Raw genomic sequence first — 11821 nt, forward strand, 5'->3', positions numbered from 1 at the left:
AGACTTTTATTTGATAAAAATGTAGGAGGATAATGCTCCTAGGTTTTCAGACATCTTGTTGGGGTGACCTTTCCTTAGTACTGCAAATACTAAGATTGACGTGCGTAGCAAAACCCTTATGATGGAGTTTGACGAGGAGATCATACAGTTTAATGTTTACGATACTATTAGTCACCTGAGTGAAATCTTGAACGTAAACAGTGTCAACATAATTGACTCATTAGTGGAAGAAACTTTTGAGTCACCTTATAAAGATAAACTTAAAACATTGTTTGATGATAATTTCGATTTAGGATCTATTAATGAATTATTAGCTCCATGGATACTAAACTTCTACCTTTTATTGTGCAGGCACTAGATCTGAAATTAAAACCACTTCTCGAGCATCTCAAGTGTGTATTTTTAGAGAATCATAAGACCATTGTCGACTTAAAAGGGATCAACCCCTTGACATGCACACATAAGATTTTCTTTAAAGAAAATACGAAACCAAAGCAAGAGGCAAAAGGTCAATTGAACCCAAATATGGTGGATGTGGTAAAAAAGGAGAATTTCCAAACCCATCCATACAAATGAAAGAATTCAGCTGGAACAGCCCCAATACTAGTTGAGGTGTCAAGCTAACGACGTTAAACAAGCGCTTGTTGGGAGGCAACCCAATTTTTATTATTTCTTTATTTTTACTTTTTATTATTTATTTTATTATTTATTACTTTATTTTGTTTGGATATTAATAAATTTCTCTTCTTTTGTTTATGTAAACCAGTGAGGGAAAAACTTAGGAATTGACATCCTTATACAAACATCCCTTATTCTATCCCTATTCCAAGTAGGAATAGCGCATCACTGCTTTATACTTACCCAAAATCTGCATCCAAACACCCACCCTACAGCACCTTCAAACCCTAAACTTTTCCTTCACTTTTCACTCAAATAACCCTCTAGCTACCGTTCCCCTTCTCCCTCACCCCCACCACTAATTTTTCCCACCACCATGGTTAGGACTAGAAGCCATGCCACCGTCGAACCCTACTTCACCATCAACAGTCGCCGGTGTCGATTCTCGATGCCTCAACACGTTTACTTAGCTAACGAATGCTTTCCCCTCATTCCTCTCCTCCACACGACGCTAAACTTTCTCCTCCTTGTAGCTATGCATGAACGATAGTGACTACATAGGGAGTTTTCCTAAAATATTTTTCTTTCACATATTTGTTTTCCTTTTTCTTTCACATCGAGTACAATGTGTTTTAAGTAGAAGGAGGCATTCCTCATTATTTCTATCATTTTATATGCTGCTTTTACTATTTTATTACTGTTTCTGCTACCTTGTGCTTATTTCTGCCCACATTTATTTTTTTTAGAATATTTTGCCTCTTTTCATGCCTAAGATTTTAACCAGAAATTGCCTATTGTTTGACCTGCGAGCATAATTCTTGTCTACTGAGTTAATTATAATTTTGCTAGTTTAATTTCGTCTCCACTATTTTATTTCTATTAGGCTAAAATAAATATGATTAATAGAGTTAACCCTATCTTACTTATAGTAAAATTGATTAAGTCTAAATGCAAAAAGGACACTTAATATAATTGCATGTTAAATTATGTTAATGACTATTAGGTGGTTGCTGAAACATATTTTTGACACTTGATTGTTTTTCCTAGTCCTCTTAATTAAAATTTTGTTTCGTTCTAATAAATTTTGATGACTCCGTGGTTATGAGTGTAGCTTAAAAACGTGACTGACTGAGTAACCGGGGTAGAGTGTTTGGGTTGTCATCCTATTTCGCATCAAAAGGTTGTGTGATGTGTTAGGTAAAACTCCGCAAATCGGAATTAAATAATTTTTTTTAGGAATGTGTTGGGCTGAGTAACTGGGGTAGGATGCTTGGTTGTCATCTCTCTTCGCGTCAAAAGGTTTGATATGTTCTTAAGAAAAATATAATAAATTAGGAGTATGTTGGGCTGAGTAACCGGGGTGGGGTGCTTGGCTATCATCTCTCTTCGCGACAAAAGGTTTAATATATTCTTAGGCAAAAAGAAAAAAGAAAAAAAATGAAAAATATTAATAAAATTGCATTAGAGGACTAAAGGTGGAGACAAATAGGGTGTCTTGGTAAGTTTAGTAAATTACCTGATTTTCATGAAATAATCCAAGTCGATTTTGATTTTTGTGTGTATTAATTGGAACACTTTTTCAGATTTACTTAAAGCAACCCAAGGGTTCTCTTTATTTTTCATATGCATTATACCTATTTCTTATAAAATTTTGAAGTGATATTTCTTTCATGGCAAAATTCTAAATTTCACAGTGGATAGGAACTATACTTGAGGACAAGCATGGGCTAAGTAGGGTGAATTTGATAATACTCTAGAATGACATATTTTTATATATTAATTACATATTTATTCGGAGTATGATCCTACTAATTTAAGCTATTTATGGTTTTTATCTTGTAAGGACTAAATTGAAGGTAAAAAGGAAATTTGAGGGCAAAAAGTGTGAATTTGAAGATAAAATGGGCCAGCATGCAAAATAGGAAAGAAGTGGTGTCAAAAATGCAAAGTGTGGAAGACTTGGGGGCAAAAGTGCAAAGAAGAGATTTTATAAACACAAAACTCTATTTAAATTTTAATTATATTAGGATAATTGTTAAAGATTATTATTTAGATTTAATTTTATCTTTTATCTTTATTTATTTGTATTTATCTTTTAGAATTTAATTAGGAATAGACTATGTTTCCTATTACTATAAATAGGGATAAAGTGACATAAATTGGACTCATCTTTTCTGTAAATACTCCCTCTCCCAAAAAACTTAGCCTTTGTTCCTTTCATATTATTCAATAAAAATTCCATTTTCATTAAGTTTATTTATATTTTTCCCAAAAAGCATGAGCCACTAAATTTATCTAACCAAAGGTTGTCGAGATTCCCCAAAAAGGGTTCATAAGGCTTAGAATCCGCGCTTAGCCGTCTCAACGAGTATTCATCGTTTCTCCGCATTACAAGGCTGACACTTCCGTCCATGTCCCTTCAAAGGTGATCTTTTCAACTTGTGGAAAGAACGATCGCTTTGTATGTTTTGGGAAGGTTGCACAGTAGGTTCATTAGCTTACTGCATTAGTAGTTGTCGAGCCCAAGAGACAAAATGGCGTGGCATTCGCCATTGAGAATTGATGATCTAGTGTAAAACGGTCCCACAAAAGTGACGGTTGGTTAAATTTAGGTTCCTCTAAATCGTAAGTTTAAAATTTAAGTGGAGTTGGTGGCTGTAGGCATCCTCTTCAATTATAACTGGCTTATTCTGCTCGAGAAGGATGAGCTAAAAGCCTAGGATTGAACCCAAGGTAGATCGAGACAATCGAAGGCTGGAATCTCTCCATAAAAACTCTTTTCCTCAACTCTGTTTATCTTTACAATTTTAATTTTCATTTTTGCAATTTCAATTCAATCAAACTTTTAATTCTATTTTTTTTTTTATTTTCCCAGGTACGCAGGTTTTCTTGAGCACAACTCTGCCCGAAATCTCGAGGAACAGGAACTTGTGTAAATCCAGTCCCTAAAGATTTGACCCTACTTCCTTTATACTATTCTTTTTATTATTTTATAGGGATATGATGTTTTTGGTGCTCTCAATGACGCATTAATTAAAAAAATATTTCCCTCCCCCATCCCCATCCCCACTCCATCCTCCCTACTCCCTCAACTCTCCTCATTCTCATCACTATACTTTTCCATCTCTATTAAATCACCACCAAATTCCGACCTCTGCAACTCCACAAGTTTCTCTATCAACCTTCCTGATACATGCACGAATGGGGTGAAATTTATTAGATTCCAATAATCAAAATTGCCAATTTTCATGCTTGGGAAATCAGCAGACTTGCAACAACTTTTTGGATGGGATCTTGACATTTCTAGGTTGATATGTCTCATGGCATTTGAGATCTATCTCTTAGCTTCGAAATGCATTTTGAATCACTCGATTTTGAATTCGGGAGCTCAAGTTATGACCATTTTAGTAAAGACTACGCGAGTAGAATTTTTGAAGGGGATTATGACGGGAATTACAAATTTTGGGCTTTTAATTCGAGTTTAAATCATATTGGGCTCGGGTTTTAAACTTAATTTTTATTATATATGAGCCTAAAATTATATTTGTCATATCTTATTATTTTATTCTGAATTTTTATAATTATTAAGTATTTTAAGTTATTTAGGAGTTTTATGCTAACAAGAAAATTTAGTTTAAAAATATTTGTTTAAATTAAATTAGAGTTCTAGTATATTTAATAGTTTTATTTAGATTTATTTAGCTAGCCTATATATAGGCCTTTACATTGTATACAATTCATTCAATTCATTATTATTCTATTTCTCTTTTGAGTTAATAAATTCTCTCTGGGTTTTTCTTTTCAAGAATTTCTCTTGAGTTTCTTTAAGAAGAGTTTTAACAATCTTTTTAGATTGTGGGGATCATTTTCAAACTTTTTCTTGCCAAAGTTTTTATCTTGGAGGGGAAATTAGAGCCGCTTGAAAGGTGTTTTGGATTCTTTGTGTTTCCAAGGCTTCTTAAGACTTCTATACGCCACGTTCAATCTTTCCATTTATCTTCCACATTTGCTTCTTTAATCCTTGATTTGTTATTTTATTTTAGTTATTTATTTTAATTGCTTTATTTGACTTGGATTCAATTTCGTTTCAGGGTGTGTCAAAATCCAAGTTTCTTTCCAAACGTTTAGAGCCCTAAGTCAAATCCGCAACTTTGAAAAACTTTATGATCCGCTTTCGCGTTTATCATTCTCATCCTTTATTATTGGTATCAGATTTGGGCGTTTTAGGTGTTCTTTTTATTTTTCTAAACTGATTTCTAGAAACAGTCTCAAAATAATTTTTTTACCCTGACAATTTTTAGAAAAAATATTTTTCAGTGGGTAAATGATTTTCAAATGATCTAAAATTTTACATACTATTTCTTGGAACTATTTTAAGTATAAAAAATATTTCCCACAAAAAAAGTGATAAAAAAGTACAAAAAATAAAATACGAAAAAAATAAAAAATAAAAATATTTTGTGAGTTGAATTTTGTGCCAAAACTTTCCAGATCAGATCTACATTATTTGAGGAGGCTCCAGTTTAAATTTTGTGATTTTTGGATATTGGAAACACCTCAAACAAAGTTTGTCAAGTTGCTTCGCAAATTTTCAGGTTTTCGGGTTTCTGCAATTTTCATTGACTTTTAGCTTTAAGTTTTCATTTGTTTTTACTTTTTATTTGTTCCTTTATGTATTCTAGCACTTTCTTGTTTCTTGTGCTAGTAGGTTAAAACACATTGCATATTCCTTCCTCCGTGCAACAAAGTTCTTTGATGTCTAGCCGATTTTGGACTCATAATGCTTTTAGGTTTGCTTTGTTATTTTGATTCTAATACATTCTGATTGATTGATATCAACACTTTTTGAAAGACTCATAAGATTAATTTTTATCTCATTGAGAATTTGATTCTATTTCTGAGTGCATAACTGTGAAGTTTGCTTAATTTTTCTTTTCTTGAGTGTTGTGTTTTTTTCAGGCATTCATAATGATTCACAATACTATGATTGGGAAGTTGAGAAGGGATCAAGAGGTTCAAAATGCTTGAGATAAGCAACGTGACACTATTCTAGACACGACCAACAAAAATATAAAACATCTAAGTACAAAAATTAAACGTTGGAATCGTAATTAGGGAGATAAGATTAACTAGCATCATCTTCATGTAAATAATGCTCGACATGTCTCTCATGCAAATGAAGAGACTTTGGTTAATAATGATTGTAGGCAACATTTTTTAGCTAAACCAAAGTTCAACATTCCACCATTTCGAGGGAAGCATGATCTCGAATCATATTGTGAGTGGGAATTAAAAATTGACCTTATGTTTCGTTACTATAAATGTCGGGAAGAGGAAAGAGTCCAATTGGCGATCCTTGGATTTTCATATTATGCTTTGAGTTGGTGGATTCAACTTGGGATTAATCGTTAAAGAAACTGCGAAAGGGTAATTGAAACATAAGACAAGTTGAAGCAAGTGATGCGAAAGCGTTACATTCCTTCTTATTACTATAGAGAGGTGTCAACGAGACTTCAACGCCTTGTTCAAGGTAATCAATCTGTTGATGAGTACCTTAAGGAGATGGAGATGTTTATGCAAAGAGAAAATATACATGAGGATGAAGAAACTACCATTGTGTAATTTATAGATGGTTTGAACGTTTCAATAGCCAATGCTCTTAATCTTCACACCTATATTGATATTGAAGAGATGGTACACAAGGCAATTGAGATTGAGCAACAATTTCAGTAACATCAACCTTATCCATTTGGAGCATCATACTATTATCAATGTACAAGTTCTAATTCTACTTTTTAGAATTTGAAACCTCCTTATGCTATTAATAAGTTGTTGCCAAAACATGCTGAGATTAAACCTTTTGAGTGGAAAAGTGGGGCTCTTACAAAGCATTCTTCTACATCTTTCAAGCAGCCTATTTCTACTAATTTTTCACCAAAACAACAAAGAGCTCATGACATTGAATGTTTTACGTGTAAAGGGCGTGGGCACAATAGTCGTGATTGTGCCAACACGAGACTTTTGTTGATCAAAGAAGATGGCGAACTTTGTGAATCAAAAAAAGATGATAATGAGAATTTCTTCCTCAAATCTATTGAGTTAAATGAGATAAAAACGCCATGTTCTCCTCTTGAGATAGATTGTATTGAATTGAATATTCATAATACTTGTGAGGGGGATATAGGAAGTGATGAAGAATCATGTGAAAAGACAGAGAGAAAAGAGACATTGGGTGATAAAAGTCTACTTGATGGTTCAAATTTGGTGAGTGAAAATCCATATAATTTAAATTTGGAGAGTTCTCAAGTGGAAAAGAAAATAAAAAGTAAGAAAATACCCATACAAAAATAAGGAGTGATTCTGTTTTAACTAACTCTAACTTAAATTTATTTAGTGGTGTTTCTTTGTTACAAGATTTCAATGATTCATTGACGAACTCCCAATTATATTACATTACCATTGATAAATGATTTTACTTGTAGAAAAGAGGTAAGTTGAACATTTGATAATTCTCTATAGGTGCTAGAAGGTAAGAAAAGTAAGAATACATCAGAAATTGAATATGTAGGTGTACCTTAAATGTTTTTGATAAGTATGCTAATGATTTTATTTTTCCTTACGATATGCTTTCTCATTGGTTAAGTTTTAATAAACAATGGTCTGAAAGTTCAATTGATTTTATGGGTTTATCTAGGTATTTAAAGTTTACTTTTGTTGCATTCGACAGGTTTATTAAAAAACCTCATGCATTTGATCTTGTAACAAAATCTTCTACCTTAGACTCTAAATATGAATTTTTACATAATAATATTAAACTACTTGATTTTTATAATTATGTGAAATTCTTGACTCATCGTTGGAAATTCTTATGGATGACCATACATATTAAAAGAAATTTACAAGTTATTTTTTACTTGAACACTCATGCGTCGAATATTTCTTTGTCTAGTGTTGATGATTTGTTTTTGAAGGAGAGATACTTAATCCATGCTGATTTGGGATATCAAAATTATATATTTGATCTTGGAGATAGTTTTAGCACACAAGAAAGCTTAGGTAAGTATTTTATTCATTTTATTGTTAATTATTCTATTTCTGTACAGCTAAAGATTCGGGGACGAATCTTGTTGAGGAAGAGGGGAATGATGCGAGTCTCAAGGCACAATTTTAGACCCATGAATGTGATGGGTCCACACTACCTCAAGAACCAACAATAATGTTAAAGGCTAAGCAAATCAAATCAGGACTCGATCAAAGACAAGATTAGAGGACAAATCTTTTTGAGGAAAAGGAAAATGATACATGCACGAATGGGGTGAAATTTATTAGATTCCAATCATCAAAACTGCCAATTTTCAGGCTTGGGAAATCAGCAGACTTGCAACGACTTTTTGGACGAGGTCCTGGCATTTCTGGATTGAGATGTCTTCATGGCATTTGAAGATCTATCTCTTAGCTTCGAAACGCATTTTGAATCACTCGATTTTGAGTTTGGGAGCTTAAGTTATGACTATTTTAGTGAAGACTACGTGAGTAGAATTTATGAACGGGATTATGACGGGAATTACGAATTTCGGGCTTTTAATTCGAGTTTAAATCACATTGGGTTCGGGTTTTAGAATTATTTTTATTATATATGAGCCCAATATTATATTTGTCAGATCTTATTATTTTATTATTATTTTATTCCGAATTTTTATAATTATTAAGTATTTTAAGTTATTTAGGAGTTTATGTTAATAAGAAAATTTAGTTTAAAACTATTTCTTATTTTGATTAAATTAGAGTTGTAGTATAATTAAGAGTTTTATTTAGATTTATTTAGCTAGCCTATATATAGGCTTTTACATTGTATACAATTTATTCAATTCATTATTATTCTATTTATCTTTTGAGTAAATAAATTCTTTCTATCTTGGTGGGAAATTAGAGTAGCTTGAAGGGGGTTGTGGATTCTTGGTGTTTCCAAGGCTTCGTAAGACTTTTACACGCTACGTTCTATATTTCTATTTATTTTTTTATTCGCTTTCTTAATATTTGATTTACTATTTTATTTTAATTATTTTATCTGGCTTGGATTTAATTTCATTTCAGGCTGTGTCAAAATCTAAGTTTTTTTTTGAACGTTTAGAGGCCTAAATTAAATCCGGAACTTTGACAAATTTTATGATCCGTTTTTGCATTCATCATTCTCATCCTTTATCACCTCCATTAAGCATAGCATCAACAGTTTCTTTACGCCGAAAGTAACCAATTTCAAGAATGCAATCAAATACCACAACTTTCATACCCAAATATTTGGATTGTAATAAAGTTAACATCTTGGGAGTTTCTTCTTTACATAGGATTTCATCAGCAAAGGGAGATTTAATATATGTAATTAACTCACATAAAACTTTTAAGCTATGAGCTGATTTCATCTCCAGAGGAGCTTCAATTATTCACTTCACCTTCTAAGACATCTTTATTGACTCGAATCAAAGCGGTTACACCAAACGCAGCCTTTTCCCTAATATGTTTTGAACAATTCGGGTCGCAAAGCATCGTTTGCAAAACCAAAAAGCTTTTGATTGCAGGAAAGCGGTGGTGGGGGGAGGGGGAATTTTTTTTTTTAATTTCTTCTAAATTTTTATAAAATAAAATAGAATACTAAAAATAACAGTTGGCTGGTGACGTGTCAAGTTTTGGCAGATTTTTTTTTTGTCTAACGGCGTTAGGTGAGGGGGAAATGAGTAACAGCAACGTTGTTTGAATAAGCACGTAGGTATAGTTTAGAGGTAATTTTTGAAGAAGCGTTTATTTTATTTTATTTTATTTTATTTTGATGAAAGAAGAAGCGTTTATTTTATTGGTGCAAGATATTAAAAATGGTGCTAGTCCAACTGGCTCCGTGATTCACGGGTTTGTTTATATTATGAATTTATGCTGGTTCATTTATTTAAAGAAAAATCGTATATTTTTATTTTAAGTATCTACTCAATGTCCTAAATTTTACAGTCAATCCATTTGACTCAAGTACGAAAATTAGTTAAATGTAAGCAACTTAGTTAAACTTTAAAGTGAAGAGGTAAACTTTTTAAATAGCGAAAATTTTGACAATAATTAAATTAAGCTACATTTTAGAACACCATAAACTAGTAATTTTAATATTTAACTTTTCCCTTTTTGCTTTAGAATTAAATATTGAAATGCTTATTTGCTCCCAGACCTATAGTATAAGTGTCCTTTAGATGATTAAATTAAACCAATTTTCAACCTAGTAATAAACATCATCGATTTAAGTGATTAAAAGTGAGAGACCAATATTTGATTGGAAAATTATGATAAAATCTAGAATTGGTATATATGAAGAAACCGGCGGCCCAATTCAACTACCAGCGCAGGAAGGGCCGCTGTCCTTTCCTCCTCTAAAAGCGGCTACACACCACACCAACTCCACCACCAAAAGTAAAAGCCACGAAATACTATCTTTATTTATAATATTAATGAGCAAGAAACCATCACCAAATCTTCCATAAATTAAAAGCTTTGACATATGTTTGATGAACACTAGTGCTAGTGGGGACTCTTTTGGTGACCAAAGAACAAAACCCAATGCAACAACAATAATAAGGAGCTTATGTGAAACGACGACAAACATAAGAACAACCCCCAAAGTGAGAAAAACAGTACCCTTTCTCTAATTTCCGTTGTTTCAATCCAAGTTTTTCAAAACACCCTTTAATGGCTCCTCCTCTATTATTTGTATTCATCACCGTCACCAAATAAGTGATTTCCCCTTTTGACTCTCTTTGTAATCCGTAACCAATGCTGCTTCGAAATTCCATTTCCAATACCAAAAGGTTCTTTCAGAAAACCTTACGAAGTTTCAAGTCTCTCTTCTCTGGTACTGATGCTGAACCTTACCAAAGGCTACCCAAAGCCTCTCCGTACAATCCCTATTCATTCACCGCTGCAGGCGTTGCCGTGAATCCCAACGACAATGGCAACCCAAAGGAAAGAAATGACAACAGGAAAAAGATAAAATTTTCAACTCATAATATAGAAGCGCAAAGACAAGGAAACAATAAGGGAAATATGAAGCAGTCTACGACACAAGGAAGAGATGACCATCAGGACATTAAGCAGCATAAAACGAGGAGTGCCAAGGTGGGGAACAGACGAGAGGATTGTAATTCAGGCGAGAGAAGAAGAGAAGAAAGGAATTTATCAGTGCCACAAAAGCTGAAAGAGCTAGAGATGATGGATATGAGCAATATGGAACATGTTCTTGACATTGAAGAGGTTCTTCAATACTATTCTCGACTCACTTGTCCTACCTATCTTGATATTGTCGACAAGTTTCTCATGGAAATGTATGCAGAAATTTTGGGACCCCCAGATTCTCCAAGAAGAGTCAACTCAAGCCAAAATATCGATCAGTGAGATCCTGATTCATCCCTTCTCTCCCATGTTTTGCGTGAGAGGATTTTTGGACAGGTCCAGACTTGAAATTGTCATAATTATTTCTGTAAATCTCTGCGTTTTTACTTTTGTTTTTTTTTTCTGATACAACCCTTCTCTCCCACTTTTTCTTTAATTTCCCCAATTGATGCCACTTAAGACATGGTTGTGAGACAGGATACGAAATTTAACTTTGAGAAATGATAAATTTTTTTTTTCTCAAATAAACATAATTTCATTCATCATATATTAACGGTATCCAACATAACTGCGATATCATCCTGCTCAATAACATTTAATTTAGTCAACGAGTGTGCTACTTGTTTTGCTTGTCTTCGAAAAGGTGTGATCTCATCTTCGAACCCGTGTAGTCTTTGCCTTGCATCATTTATAGGTGGTCCAATTACTAATAAATCTGTTTTCGCTGAACAAAACCACTTAATGTCCTGCAGTGAATCATCTTGTAACCATATACATTGATGTACCATTTGGTGAGTAAAGTCTATGGCCCTTAGTGCTACCATTGCTTTTGTCATGCACGGATTCGGATTCACCTCTTTGGAAGGAGCAGTGCTCCCAGTATAAAACCATCCAGGTCACCGGATAGCCACCCCAATCCTTGCTCCAGGTGATGTTGCAAAAAAGGTGGCATCAAAATTTAATTTTACATGGCTTGCTGGAGGAGGCAGCCAATTTATACCAGTATGAGTAGCGGTGGTAGTCTTAGCTGATTGCGCAAGATTGTAGTATTCCTATAGGA

General features: G+C 33.3%; 1 protein-coding gene across 1 annotated transcript; it reads left to right on the forward strand.

Annotated features, from left to right (window-relative positions):
- The first annotated feature begins 9898 nt into the window (after positions 1 to 9898).
- LOC108485431 (uncharacterized) lies at positions 9899 to 11294 on the forward strand. The gene has a single exon (XM_017789269.2). It carries the CDS (start codon positions 10426 to 10428, stop codon positions 11041 to 11043), a length of 618 nt encoding a protein of 205 aa, XP_017644758.1. The 5' UTR covers positions 9899 to 10425; the 3' UTR covers positions 11044 to 11294.
- The last annotated feature ends 527 nt before the right edge of the window (positions 11295 to 11821 follow it).

This window comes from Gossypium arboreum, chromosome 6 (assembly GCF_025698485.1).
Source record: "Gossypium arboreum isolate Shixiya-1 chromosome 6, ASM2569848v2, whole genome shotgun sequence".
Taxonomy (NCBI): Eukaryota; Viridiplantae; Streptophyta; class Magnoliopsida; order Malvales; family Malvaceae; genus Gossypium; species Gossypium arboreum.

Bases quoted from the DNA above. Each gene is read 5' to 3' on its own strand.
- LOC108485431 (XM_017789269.2), top strand. From the start codon at position 10,426: ATGCTGCTTCGAAATTCCATTTCCAATACCAAAAGGTTCTTTCAGAAA.